Source organism: Portunus trituberculatus, chromosome 21 (assembly GCF_017591435.1).
Source record: "Portunus trituberculatus isolate SZX2019 chromosome 21, ASM1759143v1, whole genome shotgun sequence".
NCBI classification, from domain to species: Eukaryota; Metazoa; Arthropoda; class Malacostraca; order Decapoda; family Portunidae; genus Portunus; species Portunus trituberculatus.
Window position 1 is genome coordinate 5,353,597 of NC_059275.1, and position 27,300 is coordinate 5,380,896.

Below are 27,300 nucleotides of genomic sequence, written 5' to 3' on the forward strand. Positions count from 1 at the left end.
CCAAGATATTTTCAATCCTATTTTGACACTAAGTATTTCTAACTATTATTATTATTATGTAGAAGTTGCATATAATGTTTTGGCAATCCACACCAATAGACCACCACTTCAAAACATATATCTACACATGTACAAGTAATTACACTTGAAGGAATACTATACTCACATATAGGTCCCACAACTATAAATTTTTTCACTTGGCAGCACTCAAGTGTGCCTAAAATGGAGCTATTTTATGATTATGCTAAACATTTTGATATGTACAAATATACAAAATGTAGAAAGGGCTGCAAGCCTGTAACATTGAACACCTTGATTAACTACAGCATTTAAGAAGTACTGACACACTTTGACAGTAGAATTCTTCCATTTGCAGCACATAGTTCAGTATGCAATTTTCAGTTGCAGGAGTGCATGATTCTACTTATCTCCTGATGTGCCCATATTCTGTTATCCTAAGTTTTCTAACCTCACAACTGCAATTTGAATATGGGAGATTAAGCCATTCCTATTCCATTTCATAAACCTCAAAATTCTCCTGCGACCTCCTTTTTACAGTACTCAACTTCTAATATAATACATTTTACACACAGCTATGAATATCAAGATTTATCTATACTTAAGGCAGTTTGTTTACATAAAACTTATGAAAGGCACCTGTACATGCAGACCTGCAGACTGCCTGATGCCTCAGCAGTATTAGCTCAAAATGTTGTATGACAGTTACCTTACTTCTCTGTGCTACAGATATCTTGAGACACAAGCAACATACCCACAATGTCCTTAAATAACACTCACAAACAGTAATCTGTTTAAAGCATAGTGATACTAAATTACATAATTTACAAAAAAGACTACAAGTCCTAAGAGGAAAACAGCATGGCAGTAAGTAACTGTGTAACATGTATGCTATGGATTTACTGAATGTGGTTTTGAAATTATTCAAGTGCAAGCCTTAAGTAAGCTTATCAACAGATTACTGAGCTTAGAAGTATTTTCTGGTACTCCAAGAGTAGAGATGCTAATGCTAACATTATTGTGTTTGTGCACATAATAATTAGGAGCTTTGTTCTTTGATATGTTCAATATACAGGTATATCTCGGTGATATAGGCCAACTCATGCACTACCTTTCCTTCACAAACCAGATGCCATATGTCAAAAAATGCTTGGAGGAAAAAAGAAACTACAATTACAGAGATGATTAAGTCACATAGCATGTACTCCAAAAACTGACAACCATTAATAATGACAAGAGGGGGCAGGCCTCCATTAGGTGTGTATGCTGGAGTGGCGCACTGCCATACAGGTCTGGGTCTTGGCCAAGACTGCTTCATTGTTGAGACAAAAAATTTATTTATTTTAAAGAAAAAAAAGTCTCATGAAAGAAGCAAGCAAGAAGGCTGAAACTAAACGTGGTCTGAATATCAGACAGCCAGCCATTATATATCTGGTATGCTGGATAACAATCCTTTGATTGGTATAGTACACATTTTCTTTGATTAACTTAATTCTTAAAATTTACACCAGCAGAGCTTTTTTCTTTTTTATGAAAGATGTGGTGTTTTGCTTTCAGTGTTGATAGCAACATACTAATGGGAACATGGCAACCTCACTCACTTTTTATGCCACTGCACTGCCAGTGTTTTGGGTGGCTGTAAAATTTTTTTTATAGAAAATTTTGACAAGGTCAACTTGAAGTCAATATTCAATACACATACATATACAATACACTATTAACAAGTCAGATATATTGCCAATTCAATTATGATGACATTTCAAGTAATCTCTACCACCAATGATTGCCGTCACTCAACTCAAGAGTTGAGACAGATACCCACATTTGTGAAAACATACATTTTCATCACGAAGCTGTATGTACTAATCACTATATCTGCAAACTTTAGGGCAATAAGAGTCTCTTAATGTTTCATGGACCTTACTGAGCACCAGGTACCAGAACACATTATGATGACTGGCCAATGATAAGGAACAATGTTATTTTAAAGTCATTAGCATCTAATTACAGAAGAGTATAGTTTGGCCCCATCACTTTTCTTTTAGTCATTATTACCTATATACGCACCTTTGTTTTCAACAATTCTACACCACAAAGTTATGGTGGAGTGTCTAATTCAGTAATAATTCCCACCTTCAAGGGAAACTTGTACACACATTTAAGTAGTACTTGGGAGTTTGCCAATATTAACCTCACCAAAGCTCTCTAAGGCATCAGTATCACGACACTTAAAAGGGCCTACTGTAGAGCTACAATAAGGCAGTCTTCATTTCATCATCTTAACTATCTGATCAACTACTTTGATCGTCATTTACCTTAAGACAACAAACACTGGCTGCTCAAGTGTCAGCATGTAAAGCATCAAAGGCCATCTCCATCACATTATCACAGCAGTTCTTTAAAACCCACACAAACTACCACTTTTTCACATGTTTTCCTGAAGACTCCTCCACAATGTTTAGCAAGTTAGTTCTTAGAAATATGAGACAGAGATATTCAGCAATAGCTGTCTGTGGCTACCTGTAAAGCAGGATCAGTAAGAGAACCACACTCTGGACGTGCACACCAACCAGGGTGTTCCCGCCGACCTCCACTTCTCCTACGTGGCACCCGACGAGGTGAGCCTGAGGGGGCAGAAGAGTCATCGCTGGTGTCTCCAGGTATTTGGGTGGGGCGTGCAGGAATGGCTGCAGGTCCCCAGGGAATGCCAAGGTGTTCTGGGGAAGGGGCATCCCTGCTGGGGGAAGACTGACCCTGGAGTGTGACACAGGCAGGACCAGCACGCAGACCTTCCCTAATACGGAGTGGCATGCTGCGGGCAGTGAGGCTGTGTACCTGCAGGATGAAGTTAGTTAGACTTTCTCAAATGATGATGCATATTGCTGTACTCATTGAGACATCCTAACTGAATTGTTAAGTACTGGACCTAAGACAATTTACTTGATGGGCAAAGGATATACTTAGTAATAAAGATCATAATATTTCTAGGGGGGAATAACTGGGAACAAAGAATGCAAACAAAGCTGTCCTGCTTGACACACACACACACACACACACACACACACACACAAACATTAAGCAAAACAATTTTCTAAGTAATAATAATTGTAGATCTACAGCAAACTATAAAGCAAAGTGAGACAATAACTACATCTATTATAATTATCATCAATATTAATCAAAAGTGAAGATACATTTATAAAAAACTAAGTATCTTGGTCAATATTCACAAAAGGAATCTTTTAATGCAAAATCAGTAACACAGTTTGTCTGGAAAGTGAATTACAAAAACAAAACTTACAATATTTACAGTTCCAGTGTAAACTTCTTTCTACACCACTCTCCATTTTTTAAAAACAGAAGCTGCATGTGAAAAAATAAATCTGACGTAAGCAAGGCAGTTGAATGACAGCCAGTCAGCCTTGGTAGGCTGGTATGTGTGTGTGTGGAGTATACTTATATTATATCTGAATAGTTTTAGACTATGTCTTTTGTCTTAAAAGGTGAAATGGTTTATTAAATAATCTGTAATTCCAACTGTGTTGTCTGCATAAATGTATTATCTATAGATTTTGTGATCAGTCACTGCAGTCATTTTGAAGGCATGGTTGATGAAAAGAAAAGAAAAAAAAGTCATGCTAATAATTTGTCAGTCAGAATTCTTTAAAATAAATAAAAAATCCCCATAGAAATAGTGCAATTAAAGTTATTTATTTCTGTGAGCAAACAAGAAAAGCTTTATAACAAAGAAGAGTGAATAGCATTTCTATAAATGTGAAAACACAGTATGAAATTAATTTACACTTAAAAAGTGCATGGGCTGCACAAGAAACAAATGAAAAAATGAAATCTTCATAAATTAAATATAGGCTCAAAATAGATAAGAAACATATTGGTACATAATTTTCATTTGACAAGTCAGTCAAGTGTTGTTCCCAAAAAAGCAAGTAAAGTCAGATGCAACTTAGCAATAGTCCACACAGGTAAAGAAACAAGAGGACGAGTAACAGTCCAAAACAGTCAAGGCAGCACCCAATGTAAAGTCAGTCGCACCACACAAGACAAGAAAACAAAACACTTCCCGGACACCTTTGCAGTCACACCCAAACAAGAGTAGCTTCCATGGATGGCTTAGGATTTGCTAAAAGAATCATCAGTGGAAGAATCAGCTTCAGGAATCCACGAGAGCTTGAAACACCAGACAGTTTTAATGACAGTTTCTCTCCTCTTTTTCTGCATTTTAAGAAAAACAAAAGGATTCTAAATAGTTGAATTTGACAATGTATGAATTTTCAGAGAGAAACTGTCAAAAAGATAGCCAAGTGTGACCTTCAAGTGCAGTACCTCATCCTGGGCACCATGCACGAGGATCTGTAGCACTATACCCTGGGCTGGTCCCCCTCAGGCCCTGCTGGGTCCTGACTACTGGCTGACGGAGCAGTATCACTGGGTAAGTCCACACCTTCATCCTGCGACTCCTGGCTGGTCAGCTTGGTTGGAGTCTCCTCACTGGGAGACAAAGAGGAGGACGACTTTTTCCTGGGCTGAGATCTTAGAGGAGAAAATGGGGAATTGAGGGGAACAGACGCATCCTTAATTTTTTCTTTTCTTGCTATAATTTTTGTACCAATGCCACTTTTACCCGTACGAGACTCCATCATGATCAATTCCTTGAGGATCCTGGGATCTTCTTGTTCAAGCTCCTCTGCTGAGTCATCTACATCATTAACTTTCTTTGTGACATTTACCACTTTGACATGGGAGCTGTCACTTGTTTCCTTTCCTTTAATTTTGATGAAAGTATCATTCACTTCAACTGTTGTTATCATTGAATCCGGCATATCACTGGTATCTTTATCCCTTTCTTCTTTCCTAGCATCCTTAGGTACCATAGACCCATATTGCCCAACAGAAGTGAAAGGCTGTGTTTCTGTTGGTACAATAAAATGTTTGTCATTCATAGCAGTAACTTCCTCTTTGAATGGTGGTGAAGCTCTGCCATTGAGAGTAATTTTAGTTGAATAATCTGTATTAGAGTCACTTTTACCACCAACATAGATGGTGCTTGCATGGAACACATCGTTACTACTATCATCAGATGATTTTTTATCAGACAAACTAATAACTGTCTGAGAGTTCCCTGTCTCTTTGTTTACATTCCTGAAGTAGGAATGACTCAAACTTTTCTTCATAGGCATTGGTGCAGGGTTAGGCTTTGGTCTGGTGAGGCTTGAAGTTTTAGTTTGGGAAGCATGGGAAGTCTTTGAGGGGGCTTGTGTAGGATTGTGTTCAACTGCAATAATTGTCTTGTAAGGTTCTGTACTATCAGTATTGTTTTTTTTCTGAGGAAGAATGATGGGTGCAGAATGTTTCTTCTTGTCAATTGATTTTATATTAGAATAGTCTTTCAGCAAATCTCCTACACTCTTGTGTCGACGCATTGTGTTGCCTCCACTTGATGCCTGTCCATCACTGGAGGAAGACTCCTCTGACACATGCTGAACCTCCTTCTTGAGGTGCTCCTGGAATGCAGAAACATGAGCCTCATTTAAAACTATTTCAGAAGGATCTTCTCCAGAGCAATAGACAATTGTAGCAGCAACAAGTTCGTCATTCTCTTGAGATTCTAAAGGATACTCGGTCCCTTCAGAAGAATGACTAGTCACTTCTGGCACACTTTTCTTCACATGTGCAATCTTTTCATCAGCACTATTTGTCTCTTGGCTAGGTGTTGTCACTACTTCAACACAACCCTTTGTCTCCTGACTTGGTGTTGTCACTACTGTAACATTGGCCTTTGTCTCCTGACTTGGTGTTGTCACTTCCACAACACTAGGCTTTGTCTCTTGGCTGGGTGTTGTCACTCCTGCAACACTGGCCTGGACAGAGTCTTTAGATGTTGTTGAGATTGTGCTGATGTTTTCATGAGTGATTTCTTTCTTTATGGAGTCATCTGTGGTTGATGGTTCATACATTCTCTTAGGGAGTTGTGGTTTCTTACTACTTGTAATGATATTTAAATCTAGTAAGTTCTTTGAATCATTACCAATACTTGTAAGAATCTTTTCACTCTTGGCTTTCCTGAGAGTGGTAGGCAGTGATGCAGGCTCCTTTCTCTGATTTAAGAACCTCTGCTGAATGTAGTCATCATCTGCTTCCTGAATGCTGAAATTTTCCTCAGCCTTTTCATCAATTTGATGAATATCATGAAGGGACTTCTGCCTTGTATATGCTCTCAAGAAGTTAGACATGCTTCTTTTCCCTTTTGGTGCAAATGCATAACCCATAATATTTGGCGAGTTGTGCTGCTGTCTGGAGTAAGAAGGTGGAGGGCTCTGGTCCTCAGGTTGATACAGATCTGCCAGGCTTTGGGATTTTGTAAACTTTCTGATAGGAACGGAATTCTGATGACCACTAAAACTGAAATGTGGATTTTGATCCACCTTGATGATCGTGGACTGTCGCAGGGTGGCAGGTGCATCCTCTTCACTACTGGAGGGCGTCTGCAGCTGTCCCACACTGGAAGGCGTCTGCACTTGCTCCACACTTGCCAGACTTGTACTTGACAGCCGCCTGAAGTTCATATCTTTCTGGTCCGCATGGGAGGACTCACTTGAGAGGGAGTCCCGTTTTCTGCTATACACATGAACAGGGGAACTTCTGTTTGTCCTGCGGAGGGTCACCCCAAAGAAAGTCCTGGGGGCTTGTGTATCTGTGTCCTTGGAGTCAAAGTGGGATGAGTCTGTGTCAATGAGACTAGAGGTACTATAGCTGTAATTGTTACTGAGGGAGACTGGAGTTGGGGGCAAACTCATGCTGGTCACTGTCTCTGCGTCATCAGACTCCCAATTATCACTGCTGTATGTGTCAGGGTCTGGGAGAGGCGATACCTTGGTCGGAGACCTTACCTCCTTCATGACGTAGGGCTTCTCATTGCGCTTGTTGAAGTTGTTGGTGTATGTGGCTCGGTCAGTCTGGGGAACTCGTCCAATGCTGTGGATGTTCTTGCCGGAGTGGGAGTGAGAATTCTGTTTGTGGAGCAAAAATGTTAAGCAGGAAGGAGTTAAGAGATTTGATGTGTAACTTCATGAGAAGCTGCTGCATTGGTAAATCAAGCAAAAATTCCATTCACATATCCTATTAAGGTATACAAAAAATAAACTATTAATCTATCTGATTGACACCCAGCAATAACACATCATAAGTATAACAAACTCACATTTTTGCCAAGCTTGTCCAAGTTGTTCACTTTCTGGGAACCTGTATCAAACCTGGAGGCCAACTTCTTGACAGAGGGCAGAGCAGGTGAGTCTGGGGTGTGGTGGGAGCCATCACTGTCCATGACTTCTCGATCACTGTCTCCACCAACACTATCCAAAGACCTTCCCAAGTGGCTCAAGGTAGAGTGGTTAGGTGGCTGCCCATCAATGCTACTACTGCCTACTGAATTGATGCTAGTAGTGCTTTGCTGGGGCTGGTGAGCAAGAGACTGGATGTTGGAGACTTTGGTGGTGGGGCGGAGACTGTCCATGCTTGTGTGGCGAAGGAGGGGCTGCTGAGGGGCCACCTCTCTCAGGGGCACTGAGATGGTGTCTTCACTCACTGTCCTCCATAGATCATGTCGAGGTGGCACAAGGTACGCCTCTGTCCCAGATGCTCAGGTTAGTGGTAGGAACTACATGACAAGTATGTTCTGCCTATACCAAGAGAATGTGATGTCTCATATACAAATTCGTGTCTGATTTTAATAAATAAGTCAAGATCATTCCTCTGTTACCTATCTAAACTTCTTTCTTCAAGCTTTGACTGAAATCTATAAAAATTCTATGAAGTGATTAATAAAAAAAAAGTCCTTTAACAATTACTTTGGTTATGTACCTCTATGCCATTGCATACACAAACACATGTACACTTGCATGCATATACAAGCACACTCACAGAAACCTTCCCTAAGATATGACTGAACTGAAGCTTCCAAACTTCTATAAATTCTATTTAATGTCACAAGGATAATATAATAGATTTGTAATGAACACGACAAGTCGACTCAACATTTTGGCTCTTTCAACTTAATAACAAACTGAAAAACCAAAAAGAATCTTATATGGTCCTTTCCTTCCTCCTCTCACACAATGCCCCCCCCTTCCCTGCCCAGACCAACCAGAGTGTGGGTGGTGGAGGTGTTCAGTGGAGCCGTCAGACAGAGTGGAGATGCCCCGCCCCGGAGCATGTCTGGCATATATTTCCCAACGCCGCTGCTTCTCATCAATGGTCCGCTGCAGCCGGGCCACCTCCTGCTCCACACGTGCCGCCTGTCAACAGTGCAAGGGACAAAATCAGAGTCTAGTTCTCTGTGCCTTCATTTACAGCCAGTATTTTTCCACTATTGACATTGAGATTCATGAGACTTTGAATTATGTCAGGTAAAGCTCCTCATATGTATGCCACATATCACAATTTTAAACAGTTATTTGAATAATAGCTACATATATATGGAAACATTCTCATGACACTTCACAATATTCTTTGTTACTATTAGTGATAAGTCTTGTATATACAAACAAAATTGAAGGCTGTAACATGGCCCAAAAAACTAAATTGTACATATATATATATATATATATATATATATATATATATATATATATATATATATATATATATATATATATATATATATGCACTAAGTACTTCCATAAGAGGTACATTAATACACTGAATGCAGGTATTACAAGACTGAAACTAAATTATTCACACTAAACTAACAATTTATAATGATCAAAAGATAACTAAGACTACAGTGTACTTCAGGCTTTACTACCTGAATATCTTTCAGTTCGTCCTTCCAATCCACAGCCTTGCAAGAGTCCACCACCTCAAAGCTTCCCCTTCCACCTCACTCTTGCCTTGGATGTCCCTTAGGTTCTGTATCTTGCTGGTGGTACTGTTTTGGTTGCCTCCTAATGCAATCCTGATATCCTATTGGAAAAACAAACAAATCAAAAGTTCAAAAGTAGATAAAATACCATTAAGTACATTTCTGATTAGATAATTAGTTCAAAGAATAGTATATGTATTCCTCGTTACAAATCAGCTCTTTTTTTCATCAACTATGAGATAATGCTGTATAGAAGCTAAGTGCAAGAAAAAAGAAATGTCAGACAACTACAATCATGTGACACCATGACAAGAGGAATGGCACTGACACAAGAGATGATGTTAAAGGAAGGGATTATCATTATTATGAGAGAGAGAGAGAGAGAGAGAGAGAGAGAGAGAGAGAGAGAGAGAGAGAGAGAGAGAGAGAGAGAGAGAGAGAGAGATTCTAATTGCTATGTTATCATTTGGAAAAGTTCATCTTATTTCACTGCTTTTGTGTACTCACAGCTAAATTAACTGCATTATCATATTTGCAGATAAAAGTTGTGAATGCCGTATATATTCCTATGGTTGCTAGATTAGACAATACCAAAATGCAGCAGTTAATGAAGATATTTATCCATCATTAGCAGCAGACATTGAGATTAATAAATACTTCATCGTATGTGACGTTAGTTGTAGTAACATTTCACTACAATCAACATAAATGACACAGAAATGATGACAGAGAGACATATAAGACATATAAACCAACAAAAGAAAAAAAAAAGAAAAAAGGAAGCAAAGGAGTCAGTGGAGCATGAGATATGAGCAGCTTTGAGGTTATAGAGTAAAGGAACAAAAGTCTTATCAAACAAGATAAATCACAAGACTTCCTTTCCTCAAGACTGCATTCCACCATTCACTTTAACTGCTTCAATACTGGGAGACATTTCTGTACCATTAGACCATTTTATTGATATTAGCAAGGGTCAATGGAGGTCAAAAGATTAATGGACACAGTCGTCACTATTCTATAATTCCCCACATAAATTTCTGAAGCTGTATAAAATCACCAAATAATAAAGAGAATGAATATGGAAATGCATCATGGTAGTCAAGGGATTAAACCTTCCAGACTATCTTGAACAACAGAATTAAAAACATACCGTGCACAAAATATCACTGCAAATTATAGAAGTTCTTGTTTCGTTACTTTTGGTGCAGAGTGTTTCAGAGCCCATTGTTATATCTTTCATCACCTTTCTGTCATCCCATCAACAAACTGTGTACATGCATATGACACCACCAAAAACTGTTATTATTGTATTACTATGTCTGGTACACTTCCAAGGATTCATTCTTAGATTTTTTGTCACCCTTTGTGTATACAGGTTGTAAGCTTGTGTTATCTTATCATGATGCTATCTAATATGTGTAATCTCATGTCCACTTCCCTGATGCATACCATAACTGGCAACTTTCCTATTTGATTTAGGCCTTCCTGGTCATTACCAATCAAGAATCAAATAACCAAAACATCACAAAGTCTTCCAAATCATCAACTCATCCAACTTTTAAAATCTCACTCATTTCAGTAGATGTAATGAAAGTAATGACAATACTTCACCAGCCTGGCAGGTGACTTATCTGATATGTTTTCAACTGTCTCTGCAATCTTTTCCAGGAATGAGGTGAAGTGGGAAGCTCAGAGTGGAGGGGGCACAGATAGCAGCTCGGGAGGAAAGGATGTGAGGAAAGAGGAACTTAAGTGGAGAGTTGAGAGAGAGAGAGAGAGAGAGAGAGAGAGAGAGAGAGAGAGAGAGAGAGAGAGAGAGAGAGAGAGAGAGAGAGAGAGAATTGAAGTTATGTGAAAGAAAGAAGTGTAACAAACTAAATACAGGAAAATAAGCAGGAATAGAACTATTATGACTGAAAAGTCAAGGAAAAGGCATGTGTTCTTAAAACATTCATTTTGCCTACTTTGAGAATACTATTTACTACAATGGAAGTTAGTAAAATGAACTGAACTGATAAAGACTATGAAAAAAACCAGTTGAGGGGAAAAGACTGTAAAGATGCAGAGTAAAACAAGGGTTGGAATAATGATAAAATTGCACAGGATGGACGTCAGAGGAAGATGTGAAGGATAAAAACAACTGGATGAGACTTGTACATGGCACCAATCTGACACTCCGGAGAAACAGCAAAAGGAGATGTTAGTGAAGTGATATATGAGCTGTAGACATAGATACAGGAAGGAAATGTGAGAAGCTATGAGCAAAGGTATCTGGTGGGAGAAAGGCATGAGGAAGAAATTATGAGTAAATGTATCTAGAGGAGCCTAACTCACTTCCTTCATTAACCCCTTGAGTACCATGATGCCTTTCCATATTCATTCTGCTTACTATTTGGTGATTTTATATAGCTTCAGAAAATTATGTCAGGATTAAAATAGTGAAGACTGGCCAATAATCTTCTGACGTCCATAGATCCCTCCTAATGTAAATGAAATGGTCTAATCATACATAAATCTCAAGGTAAAAAGGTGTCCCAGTGTTGAAGGGGTGAAAAGGAAGTCTAAGAACACTTGCTGAAGAACAGGTTATCAACTTCAGCACTTCTCACAGATAAGAAGACAGACCAGTAATCTCTCAGCCCATGGGAATATAAAAATCATGACAGTCTCAGTATTTGATTTACAGCTGGTATAATAAATGCATTATAAGTTAAATCCTGATATATAAAGAATGTACACAATCCATAACAATATTATATACGTTGCTAAAAATGATTAGTTGACTATGATTTATATGATAGTTTACTTTACAACCTGAAGTAAACACAACATACAGCTGAATACACTGTTCAAACCTGCAGCAGCACCTTATCCTGAACAGACTTGCTGCTCTAATACACCCATTCATCACTCTCCTGACATGTTTATCAAGCTGCATACCAGATTGACACCTACTGTGAAGGTATCCATGCCAATGCACCTCCGCCAAATGAACACACACACACACACACTGAAATTTAATGCTAAGAAATGTCATGTGATGGAAATAGGTAAAAGTAATGAAAGACCCACGTGGGAATACAAAATGGGAGGAGAGATTTTAATAACGAGGAAGGAAGAGAAAGACCTAGGAGTGGTTATACAAGACACCCTGATCCCAGAAGGACACATAAATGGGATATTTACTCAACATATAAGACACTAACAAATATCATGGTGGCACTTTATTACATGGATTCGAGTATATGAAAAAAAAAAAAAAAAAAAAAAAAAAAACATAACCACCATGATAAGACCCAGACTTAAATATGCAGCAGTAGTGTGGTCTGCACATTTACAAAAGGTTATCAAGAAATTAGAAAGAAAAATTAAAGGACAACTACAAAGATGGTGCCAGAGATGAAGGACCTTACTTATGAAGAAAGAATGGGACTACCAAATTTGAAAAATAGATGGAGAGAGATCTAATAATGATATATAAGATAGTAAACCATATGGAAAAGATTACAGACAAGACCTGGTATCACTGATGGAAGATGGAGATAGAAAGACAAGAGGACACCCTAAGATCATGAAAAGTTAATGTTTGAGGAACATTAAAAAGTTTAGTTTTCCACATAGAACGGTGGACATCTGGAACAGATCGAGCAAAGAGATTGTAATAGCAGAAAGTGTGCATAAATTTAAGGAAAAGCTGGATAAAAGTAGATATGGAGACAGGACACTAGGAATCCCCCTCGAACCCTGTAATATACAACTAGGTAAACAAACAAACAAACACAAACACACACACACACACACACATACACACACACACACTAACTGATAACCATCAGAAAAGATTGAGAAGTTTTGAAAAAGGTTTCTGACTTATGGATCTACGTCACCAATTTACTACCAGCAATGGCATTACAAGAAAATTAAATATAACATTTAAAATAATAATACTTGTGGTTTGAAATCAAATGATTCAGCTGTCCAAAATGGAGAATAAAATCAAACCACTTCTTATAAGTAGTGCTGCATCAACTTTTGTTAATAATGATATACTAGCAACCAAGTTTCAGGCACAAAATGCAAGGGATTGATTTATTTGGTTAGTAATACAAAGCATAACCATATAGAGTTAGATTTATTATTCCACATAGTTAACTAGTACAGACATGCTGACTACTAGGCCATGTGTCATGCTAGGGCAACCATATTACAATGGTGATAAAAATTAAATACAAAATTTACATTAGTACAAGGCTAAGACTACATCCACAAAAACAATGTGAAGGCCAGAGGAGACTATAAAGTTACCATGGAATATCCTTTCTTTAATAACAGGCAAGCTGAAGTCTAAAATCTTGATAGCAAGCATAAGGGTGTGGCCACATTGCATGCAATTTGCTAGGAGGATAAAGGCTAGTGGGATGTCTAGCAGGTTAAAGGCCAAAATAAACACATATCTGACAGACATGCATAATAGGTTCCCTCCAAGCTTACCTGCTATCCTTGCCACTATGTAAACTCAGATGTTGATTAAAACAGCTCAATAGGTTGTGAGACGCCAGGTGACCTGCACTTACACTAGTAGAAAGCATGAGCAGTATGAAAGGATCAGACTATCCTATAGGTTAGCATAGATAACTCAGTATGAAAGGATTAGACTATCCTATAGGTTAGCATAGATAACTCTAAGTTATACATGCAAGCTTGACAATACATGTTGTTGAATTCATCACTGGTAAAGTCATGAATCCAGCAAGATATGTTAACATCCAGATCATCTAATTTTAGAAACACATTCTTAAAAGCAATTTTCTTGAGAATTTTTAAAGTGACAATGATTGCACTGATAGATGTGATCATGATCAGCACATATACTGTGCAATGACTATTGCATAGTGAGTTTCCATCTTTTGATGAGGACACAGCCTTGCTCACCTCTACCCACTAAGCATCCCCCTATCCTCTCAACAAATCACGCACAGTGTCGCTGCAACCTAAGTGGAATCATAGGTAAAGAATGCCTTGGCAATGAGTAGCACACTTTTCAGACACTAAAATTATGGTTTAAGATTACATATTTTGTGGAAGGTGGTTAAGGAAACATGGGCTGGTAAAGGAACATTTTCTTCCTGACTAGTTTCACCCATTGGAATTTTCGGAGGATTCCTGTGAAGAAGCCCCATGAATGATACTAGTCAGGAAGAAAATGTTTATTAGCCTATTTCCTTCACCACCTTCCAAAATGAATCATAACGTTCTCACATTACATATTTTGTTCACCGCAGAAGAATAATGTGCTCATCAAAGGTACGAGGTCTCTTAATACTGTAGGAAAAAAATGTGAAGAGAAATTAGGGAATGAACAGTCCTACCCCTCCCCCCCTCTCTCTCATATGCTTAATAACTCAAGTTATGCCTTCAACACCCATATTAAGAATAACTAATTTATATGATTTCATAATGCTGTGGATGGAAAAGTTACTAAGCTACACTATATGCAATGCATTCAATTGTCAATATGACTGCATGTGTATTATCTACGATCATCTGTTGCTCACTCAGCAAGTTCAACAGCTCATAGAGACTGATCTTTGGGTAAGACCGAGACCACTCTCACAACATACATTGAGACAACGAGGTTGCAATTACAATCCCTTGGTTTACATCTCATACCTACTTGCTGGTAGGAGAACAGAGGTTACACACTAACAAGCTTGCCCATTTCTTTTGCCATAACCAGGACTCAAACCCAGTATTCTCAGTTGTGGACCAAGTGTTCTAACCACTACACTATCCTGTGTGTGTGTGCATGCACTTGTGTAATATTGCTTTTCAACATTTCTTATCTTCTTACTTACTCAAGCCTCACTTATCACCATTACTTTGGGACACTGGTTCCCTAATCATTATACACATCTTTGCCACACACAGTACCAAAATCTGAAGCTGTCATTATTTCTCTGGAGGTATAGTTCAGCATATTACACTATGAACAAATTACTAATACCCTATAAAAACCACTACTGCTGCTGCACTCTTTTTTTTCTCCCTCTCACCGCTCTACCCTTTTAATGAAGATAACAATAACCACTGTGCACCTCAAACAAAGCTCTCTATCAACACAGCTCACCTGATAGTGTGACACCTTCCAACCTTGGCTATTTCTGGACAACTAGGGAACACAAACTTCACAGCCTGCCACCATGAGGACTGAGCTTCCACTGCCTGTTCTACCCTGGGCTGCACCAAAGATCAGACCACCCACTCTGATCTAGTGTTATCTCTCCTTATCAGTAGTTGACTAAAAAGGCCATTGGGAGGGCAAGGGAGCCAAGAGGCCTGCACATTTTTATCACTCATGGTATGCTCTCACAGTGATAAGTTATCATGAGACCAGAACTCATATCCTGCCAGTTAGATTCACTAAGGAGGTAAACGAAAGTGATGGTGGAATGAAAAACCAAGGTGTGGGTGAAGAAAACTGAAAATTGTCACTACATAGCACAGGTATGTGATAGGATGAAAAAAGGATGACAGCATTAAAAAAATTAGGCATACGTTAATGATCTTTGAGTCTTTAGTATTACTGAAAGATGATCATGGTAAAATTTGTCAAGGAATCCTCTATGAAAACTCCTTCATTCCTCTCACATCATAATCCGTATCTTAAACTGCTGTCTGGTATGCTGCTTTGTTCTTCTTCCTAACATTAAAAGAGGTTTCTTGCTCTCACTTTGTCCCTACATTTATACTGAGCATCTTACTGAAACAATGTCTTCACTTGTTATCTGTGCATGTCAATATCATTTCAGAATATGCCACCTTCCTCTTTTTTACAGCTCTGCACTTGAATCCTATAGCCAGTCTCTTTATCTTCATGTCATATACTTCAGTGCGATCATGAATTTCCACTCTTCTCATACCTACAGCCTTCCTCAAGGTCATTCCCAGCACTAAGATTTTTGACACACATCCATTACACATTGTTCACGTTTCACAACAGTGCACATCTAAGGGCAACTTGTCATATATTTCTTACTAATAAAAATATGAATACTTCAAAACACTGTCTTATATAAATGGATACTGAATCTCAAACCACACAAGTCACTTTATCTGATATCACTTTTGTCGCTTTTGATACTAACGCTTTTGTTTTTTCAAAAGTTTAGCCACCAACAATCACATAAAGACACTAAGCGCAAACAACACTGGTCTCTTTTAGACAAAATATTACACAAACTGACTAAGCACATTTGTTTAAAATGTAAACACTGTGTAATATCTTCCTGAAGCTGTCACTGAGAAAATCAAAGCCTAGCTCCACCAGGAAGTAGTAACTTTCATCCATAGTCTCACGTCTGATAAGGAAGCATTTCGTAACTCCCTTGTCAGATAATTTTCTTATGCAATTTAGTCATTCACAGCAACACTACTTTTCATTTAAACTACAAGCATTTCAAAGTTTTGTAAACAATTACAGCATGACATATTTACTAACAAAATCATACAATTCTTTAGTTATAGAGAAAAGGAATTCAGAAGTATTTTTTTTTTTCCAAATGAATACTTAATTTTGGCATGAGCAAAATAAAACTTTAAATAAATAACACCTTCTCAAAACATCATGTTTCTTTTATGCTTAAAGCTACCCCAAGCCTTAAGGGAAGACTTTCTCTTTGAGAGTCTGAGGGAACCACCAATGTCAGACAAGCTTTCAAAAACTTCCTCTGTCACCTGGGGCTTTGGAAGTTTCAGGCTTCCCTCCCGGCTGAAAGAGGAGAGGTAGGGGAGAGACTCATAGGAGCTGTAGTAGTCTGATAAAGGCTCTACAGATTGTAAGACAGCCCTATTGGAATGAGTTTCTACACTATCACCTCCCTGCACTCTGTCCTCATCCTCAAAGAGAGGATTAAGACTGAATTCCCGGGTAGTCTTCCATGATCTGAATGACAGACGGGCCAAATTGTGGTGGATGAAGTTACCCTCCAACTCTCTTATGCCTGGTGATTCAGGGAAGAGAGGAGTCACTAGGCTGGAGACAGGAGATGACGTGGTGGAGGAAGAAGAAATACTAACTGATTGTCTGGTCTTTTCATAAAGAGAGTTATGTGAGTCAGGTTGAGTGACTGGAGTAGCAGTGGATAATATGCCTTCTTGCTTAAGCCCTCTGTTTGGTCCCAAAGTCACTTGTGAGCTTGGCAATGATACTCTGCTTTTGTCAAGCCTGTCTATGATGGAGATATGCAGCTTACCTGGCTCAGCTGATAAAGTCTTCCTGCCTTTGGATCTGCTTACTGTTCTACTTGTGTTATCAGAAACATGGAATGCACTGCAATTTGAAGGAGGAGACAATACAGGGGATGGATGGTGTAAAGTGGGGTCACAATCATGAGTGGGGGATTGATATGAAAAAGGTACCTTTAAAGCCTGAATTCCATCAACAGACATGCAAGGTGCTGCAACATGCATCTGGGGAAGAGTGTGGCATACCTGGCCATTTCTTGTGACCTGCTGTGAGGTGTTGGGTGGTGTGTGGCATCCATTGGTCAGAGGTTGTGGCTTGGGGGTCTGGTAGTTCTCCTGACCATGTTTTTGGTGGTTAACAAAGTTACTCCTGCTCCGTGCAGCAGCAGTGCCATTAGTGCTGCCTGCCACATAGTAGTCCCGGCTGTATCTGTTGAGGTCTGCCCTGCATGGTAAGCCGTCCTGCAGGCTCGGATCCAGGTCAACCTCACTGCCCCCAGAAAAATCTCTGTGAAATTATAAGTGACAAATGATGGAGATTTCTCATGTACACTCAAACCTCTTCAGATGCACTCATTATGCTAAACATGAAATTAATATAAATGTTTGCTGATTAGCAATGTATATAAATCTACATATACTATTAAGAATTAGAAGTTAGACAACAATCAAGGCACGAAATCTAATCTCCAACAAGCCTCCTACTAATCAAATGAATATCCAGGAAACAATAACACACACACAGTGAACAACATATGTACAGAAAAGAGTACCAATGCCAAGCACTAAGACCAACAAAGAAAAGCAAAACATCCACTCTGTATTATTGTGAAAATAAGACTTCACCCAAACATCAGTCACACTAACAAATTGGCTGTACATCACTTTGAACCTTCCATCACCACTGCACACCCAGAGCAAAACACTCACACAGAGGAAGATCGGGTGTAGATGGCGTGGTCAGGGGGGCGGGAGTGTGACAGGCGGTGTGCTAGGCGCTCTGGGGAGTAGGGGTTGTTGGGGAGTGGCACTGCAGCCTCCCACTTGCGGTGCTCACGCTCAGCTATGGTTCCTGGCAAGGAAGTGGCATTCATTAATGATATGGGGTAAAAAATGGTGATTAGTACACTTTAGTAATTACAAAATCCAAATCCCTTAATTATCTGTGACACTGACAAGAATGTTACACTTGAGGCAGCAGCATTTCAAAGCACAATTTAATGAGGTGAGGGATTAATGGTATTCACTCCAGCAGGTAAGAGTTTCAAGTCAGTAAGCTTAGTCTATATGGGTTCTGATAGCACCTCAATCCATCATATTACATAACTTCCCTGGCATCTCTTGGCTGCTGCTGCCACTTCTTCCTAGATATCAGGTAGATTTCCAAAGCCTGAGGCACTATATGAAAACAACCTTATCAGTTAACCCTATCCAGTAAGTTTTATCAGAGAATTACTTCCTGTTAACCCAACTGTCTCACACAAGAATTACTTTATTCAGTCAAGATTTACTGTAGCTGGAGTAACAAACCACCTTCCAACCTAGTTCTGGGAACAGTATTATCTATTTTTACAACAGATAAATACAATTAATTTAATATGATTACATACCAACCCACAACCCTCCACTCAACATTATATTTGCATACAGCAAGATGGCGCACAGTATGCAAGATAGAGACAACCCACACGACCCTACTTTTGAAATAATTGTGTTTAAAGTTTATCACTGATTACTAATATGAAAATGGTCAAAATGTATTACAATTAAGCATTAATGAAAGGTCTACGGTAGTCCTGTCATGCCATGGGAGATACGGCCACGAATTCTATTCACCCTACTCCTCAGTTTTATAAAGAGTGTACGGTACAAGAGGTATTATGTTGAAAAATTATGTCTTAGGTTCACTCTCATCCTTTATACTGGCTTGAGACATTTAAGTTCATTATGTTCCTAACAATGCCCTTCACAGATTTAACAACCCAATAAATCTCCATGCAACCCAATAATAAGGGTTGACTGGGGATTTATTCTCCATCCTTCCACCTGTGAAAAAGGTTGGTGGTCACAATAGTGATAGAATATGCTGTGACACTTAATGACAGGCACTACCTAGTAGTCTTCTCATCACGCCAGATATCCACATTAGCGTCAGGTTGAGGCAACAACCTGTTGTTATAAACAACACAAAAGTGCTGAGGATCAGAAGAGTAGCATGTGTGGTGAAGGCAGAGGCACTGGTATGATGCATCACATGTGGTGGGAGAATGACAACAATAACACACCATGCCGGGCTGTGATTGGCCAAGCGCATGGGGCACAGCTAAATGCTCTGTTTTCATTGGGCCATGCATGTCTGAGCATGGTGTGGGGCTTGTCCCTCTCTTGCATACAGGAGAGAGAGAGAGTGTTTGATCCACACTATGGCACAAATCAAGTTACTTTGTGCTTTAGTTTAACCACAAGAATGGTCAGATTTTCTCTGCCTGACCGTTTAACATGATAATTATACTCTTTCACAAAAATTAAAGCCTTTAACTCTAAGCCTCCACATATGAGGGTTATTCCCCTCTCATATACCATGCCTCAAATGTCATTTTCCATGCATTATTGTGTCTCTCTCTTCTCGTAATGTGGCAGTGTAGGACTAGTTATTTATTGCATCTTCAATTAATAACTTATTAACATCAACCCCACTTTTCTAGGCTTGCAACATGTAGCTATATTACTAAATATTAGTATTATAATTCATTGAAGTAGCTTTTCTACCATCTACAAACATGCATATAAAAATCTTAAAATTTCTTATTTTTCATAATCTGTAGTGATACCATACTCCCAAACCTTTCAATACCATTCCACATATTTTATACAAGACTTCACTTACCTGTCTCTTTACACGTATAAACATTAGCATTTGCAAGAGCTCTAGTCCAGCACAGCCCAGCCTCATGCTTTGGAGAGTTGTGATGGCAAATATATCCCCACAAGTATAAATACATAGTGATATAATTCTGTTATCATGTGCCCTTAAAATAGGACAAATTTCTAATAACCTTAAAAATACAGAAGAGCAGAGCATGACATTCCTCTTTCAATTCTATGATCTGTGACTGGCATTACCTGTGACTGACTGAGGTGCACCAGATGGGGAGGCAGAGGATGGAGAATCCCGAAGGCAGCCTTCATGCTTCTGGAGGCAGGGGTCCTCAAGGGAGCTAGAGGCATGCAGCTGGTTAGGAGGGAGGGAGGAAGGAAGGGCTGGGGGGTTAGTCTGGGAGGTCTGATGTGTTGAGGATGTAGAGTGGAGGTAATCAGTGGGTCTCATCAAGGTTAGTTCCTTCCCATCCTCATTATTATCAGTATCAGAGGAGGAGGAGGTATGGTCATCATGGCTTGAGGGATAGTAGTCCAGGTCCAGACTAGCACCATGTACAGGAGCAGAGGGAAAGCTTTCACCAACACAAGCAGCAAGGTCACTGGTTTCCTCAGCAATAGCGGAAAAATTATGCAGATGCTTATTGGATCCCTGGCCTGAATGCCTGACTGAGACTGCTGCAGCTCCAACACCACTACCACCACCACCAACATCACCGGCTATTGCATCTAATTCCTCATGCACACTAGCTTCTGAAGCACTGGCAGTATTAGACAGCAGGAGCAGTGGGCTTCTCTGGGTCTCCTCAAGAGTAGTATCATGCAACTCTTCCAAGGCCCCACTGAGGTCCTCAGGCTTCCCTGAAGCAGTACCTGGCTTGGTGGGCACCTGCTGAATGTCTTCCTGCTCTCTACCACCACGTTTTGCATCTGAGGATGTGGTTAATGAGTCCTCAAGCTGGAGGTGAGATGGTGTGATTAATGCAGCAGTGGAAGGTGTGCGGGCTGTGTTGTCAGAGAGGTGAGGACCAGGGTGGGATGTCTTCTGGGTGAGCTTGCTGCCTGACCTCCCCTTGAGCTGAGGGAAATACCACATCAAGTTAGTTGCCTCAGGTAGTTCACCATCAACCTCCTTGCTTAGAAAATGTTATGTCAATGCTTTGAAAGGTTAATGTCTTTTTTTTTATTAATAATCAAGCTTTTACACACATTTAGTGATCTATTACTCTACTAACGAATAAACCACATATATTAGGCATATGTTAAAGGCATATTATATCTATAATTAGAAACACTACAATTAATATAGCATTTTATAAAGTTAAACTTCTCACATATCAAGCAATCCATAAATGTGACTATTTCTACCAAAGATTATTGATGCATATACTAAAAACTTGCCATACACACATGCAATTATATTTGTAATAAAACATCAGTATCACATATTGGTGGAATATGGGCATGCCAAACAAAATTAAGCTTGGAACATAAACACAACTCTAAAAATCGAGTATTAAAAAATCATATAGTATATATATATATATATATATATATATATATATATATATATATATATATATATATATATATATATATATATATATTTTATATTTCAATTGTGTTGACTCTCCAATTTTTCTTTCCACCATATACTGCAAGCATATTCAAGGACATTTATGAAAACAGCCAATATCATATTATTTCAAATTAATATTCTGTATTGCTATCACACTCTGTTGGTGGCAGCCCTGAGGTTTTACCCTTTCTGCTCCTTCCTGTTTTTAAATGTAGCTACAATGATACACAACTTTATTAGAATAATTATCACTTATATTTAACATAATGGAACATCACTCACATTAACAACCCACATACAAGAGACCTTTAAGCAAAGGAGAGTCAACTAGTTCAAAGTAACTGAAAAAAAATAATAAAAATTGTGCTTGAATATTGATGAATGAGCTGTGAGAGAATGGGAAGCACAGTAAAGAGAAACAGAGTACTGGAGATGTTACTGGTGCTTCTCTCAGGGCTGAAGGAGAAGAGGAGTCGAGTCGTCCACACGCACTCGTCCCCAGCAGCAAAAGAGGTAGCGCTGCAGGAGCTTTGTGCAAGAGCCAGGAGTCCCTTCACCCCTCTGGGTCATGGGTGGGAGGGCTGTCAGTTACTAACCCTAATGTATCTTAATCCCACCTACAGACATGGTTTGTCCTCTATTTCTACAACCTTTAAAATCTGGCTGGACATCTCAATTAACTTTTTCCAGCCTCTCCATTTCTTATTACATGAACTTTTTCGTAATTCCAAATATGCATGTTGCCAGACAAATCAATCCTTCTACTTAGTGACTAAGTAGAAGGACTCCACGTTAGTAAAGGCATTTTCACTCAAATCTGCAAATTCTGTTTCCCATTCTATAAATGTAGGTAGATCAGTTGTACGGATCACTACACCACACCATCTTCATATTGCATCAACACAAACATGTGGGAATGCAATGCTGCTTGCACATTTACTTTTGTGCTAAGCTCATGATCAAACATTGCTTCTCAACAATGGTTCACTCTGCTCTTCAGGTTACTGTTGTGTATACATTCACTCTTTAAATCAGTAAATGTAATAACACTATCTTGTAAATATTTCAATTTTTTCAGTTATTAGCAAGGGTAATTTAGTCATGTTACTAAGGCACGTTATAGTTTAACAGGCTGCAGCACATGTCTGCATCAAACAGATTCACATGAATCAGTAGCATTGGCATGACAGGTTGGTAAGACTGTACTATAGTCCATTTTCTAATAAGTAAAACACATGATTAGTAAATGTACATTCCTGAGCCTCACAGGGGCCTCAGCAGCTATTTCAAATATCTATAGTAAGACTGACCTGTTGGTTGTTCTGGGACTTCTGTTGCCTGGAAGAACGGGAGGCATCTTGGCAGGGAAGTGGGGTGCCCTCTGGGAATACCTTCACTTGGCACCTGCAAGTAGCTGAGGCAAGTGTGTTGTTGGCAGTGGCAGTGACCTCTCCTGCATCGACCAGAGCGCAGTCACTGAGACGCAAGGTCCATGTCCCATACTGGTCACTCTCTGTAAAAGAGATAAAACATAGAACACTAAATAAGGAATTAAAAAACTACTCTCATCATATAAATTAATTACACATTACATTTATTTTACAAAAATCAAAATTAATGTTGATTATGTTATCATAAGATGTTTTGAGTTTCTCTTGCTGAGTGGCAGCTAATCAGCTACACACCTATGGCCAAGCGCGAGGAAGGCTGCAGCTGCTGTGTGCCTCGGGAGAAGGTGACCCTGGGCTCTGGGTGGCCCTGGACCTGGCATTGGAGGGTTAGCTCCCCACACTCCTCCACAGCAGCATTTGTAAGGCCCTTGGTGAAGGTTGGTTGCTTTGCTGGCCGGGCACTGGCTGTTGGAGAGAAGAGGATGTGGTGCATGGTTTGAATACAACCTTATTATAAGGGATTCAATGTTGTATTGAAAATTAACAAAGCAAACTTTCAGTCTCTATATGATGTTACTTTCTCTATTAAGCAAAATGTAAAGGTAATCTATCATGAAGTATAAAAACACATAAACATAATGCTTCAGAACGGTGGATGACAACCTTTGTAATGCACCCTGCAAAAGGCCCACACACAGTGTGAGGCTGTGTAAGCAGCAGCAGCATACACTCCTGCAGCAGCTGGAGTCATATTGTACATGTGGAGGTGGTGGGTGGGTCCTCGTCGCCAGGCCCACACCTCCTGCCCACCTGACTGTACTAGTGACCCATTGTGGTACCAGGTCAGTCCTGTGAGGCCAAGACAACTCACAATAGAACACCAAGATGAGGCTCATAGATAAAAACGTCAAAGCAACACAAGATACATTATCACCTTTATGTAATTACCCTGAATATCCAAATACGAGAAAGTAAGTAATCTATGGCAGAGCAACATACACAAATTGGTCAGTGCCAATACTGATAATAGAAACTGATGAGAGTCAGAAAGGATGCTTATGAAAAAAACACTATTATAGTAGTAATTCAAAGACCAATTCACTTGATTTCAGCTTGATATAATTTATACAAAAGTGATGTGAAGCAACACACTGAGTATCTCTACATAACACTTGCCAACTAAGAAAAATAAAGTGGATGAACAGTGATACATCCTGTTAAGAAAACAAATGGAGAATGCATGCATTAAGGACCTTAAGATTTTGTATCTATACAAGCCTTCACTTAAGAAAGTTGCCCTCTCTGCCTCACCCATGGGCCTCTTGGTGTTGAGGACGCAGGACAGCCTGAGGGTGCGCCCCTGAAGCACAACGCAGTCCTGGGGTGTCTCCACAAACCACACTGTTTCACTACTACTCTTTGCCTCACTTGGCAGTGGCACATTGAGAGGTGGACTCAGGATGGTGAGGTCCTCCATTGGGGACAAGAAAGGCTTGCCTGGGGATTTGTCTGAGGCCTTGGAGGATGGTGTGGTGGCTAAGGATAGTTTCCTGGATGATGAAATTTCATGAAATATTGAGATAAACTGAAGAAGTTTGCAATATACCTACATCACTTACAGGACCAAGTAAATAAATTAAATATCTTTTACTGCCACAAAGTTTTTGTATATGTTGAAATGAAGGTTCAGTTTGCAGCCATTAGATGATGGTTGTAAGATTATTCAACCGAGTAGCAATACTGGAGTGATGAACTAAAGGATAATAACTACTTCTGTTGAGCAATTGTATGATTCTAGCTTGATAAAGTTGTATCTCAAGATGAAAAACTTGTTTCCAAACTGACTTTTAAAGTGATTAAGTAAATAGACTTGGTAATCAAATTTTTTGTTCCAAGTCAACAGGATGCTTTGAAAGATATAAATTCATGGATAGGTATGAGAAATGAATAAAAAGACTGACAAGTGACTCAAGATTGCAGCTATCTCATGTTCTTAATACATAGATACTCCAGGCAAGATGAGCTACATGAACTCACAAGCAGCACAACACTCAAACCAACAATCTCACCTTGGCTTGGGCACTGGCCGCTCATTGTCCGACACCGATTCAGAGTCTCGAGGTGTCCCTCTTGCTGGCCTTCCATTGTGGTACTCCCTGGATGGCTCCATAGGATGTCGGGTGTGCTGCAGGAGGGAGTGGGGCCGGGAGGGCTTGCTGTAGGAGGGGGAGTGTGGCGGTGGGGTTCTCCTTGCAGCCATCCTGCTTGCTGCACTGTAGTCCACTGTGTATTCTTGGTCCTGCTGCCCAAACTCAGCTACAATTTCTCCTGAGGGTGATGTAGCAGCCACAGTGAGGAATTAAGAAATGTTATAAAGTAATATGAAAGACAAATCATTAGTCTGACTTTTAGTCAATAGTGAGTATCTACCACACTTATTCCCACTATGAAATCCTTAGACCAAGAATCTATCAAAAGTAAAGATATACAGACTGTCACCAGATCAAGACTTAATGATTGAGAAAACACAAATGACAACATCACTGAAAGACTCAAGTTAGTCAATCTGATGAAGACAACATTTTGCACATCATCTTGGCCTAGATGACTATCAGTAAAATACTCCACAATGAGGAATGTGAATAAAACTTCCAGGTAAACATTCTCTGCAAAGCCTTAAGTATGTGTCAGCTCACCTGCCAGCAAGGACAGTTCCCGTGAAGCAGCATTGGGGGAACCTGAGTACAGACCCTCCCCCTCCCCATCGCTGTCACTCCATGGCTCACTGCTGCACACTGACCTCTGCTCTGATAGCTCTGACAGCTCATCCACATCTCTGCAACACCAGTAGTGAAGGAATAAATATATTCAAATTAGAAAGCAGATAAATACTATTTAACCACATTACAATCCAGCTTATTAAGACTCCTTCACTATTCAAAAAGTGTATACAATTTCATTATTCTGACTGATTACACTCTTTCAAGCTCTTTCTGATATTGCTCCACTCTCGGAAAAAAAATAAAAAATTTAATTGGATTTCAAAATTCTCTTAAACCAATACTTCTACCTGTCTAGCATGAGAAAAGACATGTGTTTCTCACATCACAAGCAGACAAGGCTGACCTGTTCCCCACTGTAGCAGTGACATGAGCCTCAGGGTTGGGGATGAGCATGGTAATGGGATCAGAGTTTTTGCCCCCCGCCAGACGTTGCCGGCGGAAGAGCCAATTCTCCTCCCACGAATCCGCCTCAACCACCATGTCGCTGGGACTGACCGTGCAGCACTCAGTGTCAGAACAAGAGTCTGTGCACGGGAAGGTAAGGAAATGAATGTGTGGTGAATAAAGCAAAGTGATGGTGTGTTAAGTGAAGGGTAGCAGTCATGGCATGTTATAGTCAGTGTAGGCAAAATCCTGAAAAACACAATCATACGGCAAAAACATAAAGCCAAGAAAGACAAAAAAAGAGTGAAAGTATGAGGAACAAAAATATTATACATTATGATATAACTCACAAGGTAGTGATGATTCATTAGGGATATTTAAGGGAGAAAGAATGGTTTTGTAGCTGTTTACAACAATACATTGAACATTAATTATAGCCCTTTACAGGTCTACTTCTCACCATTTAAATAATTTTTAGCAACATTTTAATCTGTTGGATATTGACAAAAAGCCTACCTAAGCAGGGAAGCTTTGCTCCTTGGTTAGGTTACAAAATATTAGTTCAGTTAGTTATTTTATTGGGAGTAAGCACAAATCCTAGACAGGGGCGCAGCCTTGACAATTTCTCTCAGGGATACTAATCTTACCTAGACTATGATATATGGGAGAAAGGGAACATGACGGGGATGGGCAGGCATGGGCGGGACACAAGACACTGAGACACACCTTGTATAATATCCCGCCCCAGCTCGGGGAAGGACACCCGCCTGGAGGTGACCTGGGTGGGGTCCGGCAAGGCGACGGGCAGGCAGGAGACAAGAGGGTCCTGCGTCACGGAATGCTGCGTCACCTTCTTGTGGCGCCGCGTCCTCCTGCGATCCTCCAGGGACCCACGGGAGCCGCGCCACGACCCTGAGTCACTGGCATCACCCTCGTCCTCGTCCTCGTCCTCGTCAGTCACGTGGTGGGTGGTGACTTCCTCCACGTGCTCCTCGATCTACACAACATGCATACGAACACACACGTAATGAAGCAAGCTTTATCCCATTGCTAGTTATGAGTCAAGGCCTTGTGATCACTTTGGCTTCACTTGGTCCATAGGTTTTCTGATATAATGATTTCCCACTAAAACCCTCCAAGGAAGCT

General features: G+C 39.8%; 1 protein-coding gene and 1 long non-coding RNA gene across 2 annotated transcripts in view; both read right to left on the reverse strand.

Moving 5' to 3' along the window:
- Positions 1–2,716: 2,716 nt before the first annotated feature.
- Positions 2,717–27,300, reverse strand: part of LOC123507270 — a 56,607-nt gene continuing 32,023 nt past the window's right edge. Inside the window, 17 exon segments of the mRNA XM_045260043.1 lie at positions 2,717–2,853; positions 4,363–7,046; positions 7,238–7,662; positions 8,180–8,330; positions 8,840–8,865; positions 8,868–8,997; positions 17,387–17,648; positions 18,071–18,212; positions 20,264–21,095; positions 22,907–23,109; positions 23,282–23,452; positions 23,651–23,836; positions 24,299–24,537; positions 25,057–25,315; positions 25,684–25,823; positions 26,114–26,294; positions 26,881–27,151. Of these exon segments, the coding sequence (XP_045115978.1) occupies positions 4,398–7,046; positions 7,238–7,662; positions 8,180–8,330; positions 8,840–8,865; positions 8,868–8,997; positions 17,387–17,648; positions 18,071–18,212; positions 20,264–21,095; positions 22,907–23,109; positions 23,282–23,452; positions 23,651–23,836; positions 24,299–24,537; positions 25,057–25,315; positions 25,684–25,823; positions 26,114–26,294; positions 26,881–27,151 (6,267 nt within the window). The 3' untranslated portion in view covers positions 2,717–2,853; positions 4,363–4,397.
- On the reverse strand, positions 13,010–15,883 carry LOC123507155. The gene is made up of 2 exons (XR_006675607.1): positions 15,024–15,883; positions 13,010–14,218 (listed from the first exon to the last, which is right to left on the reverse strand). It is a non-coding gene; the product is annotated as an uncharacterized LOC123507155 (long non-coding RNA).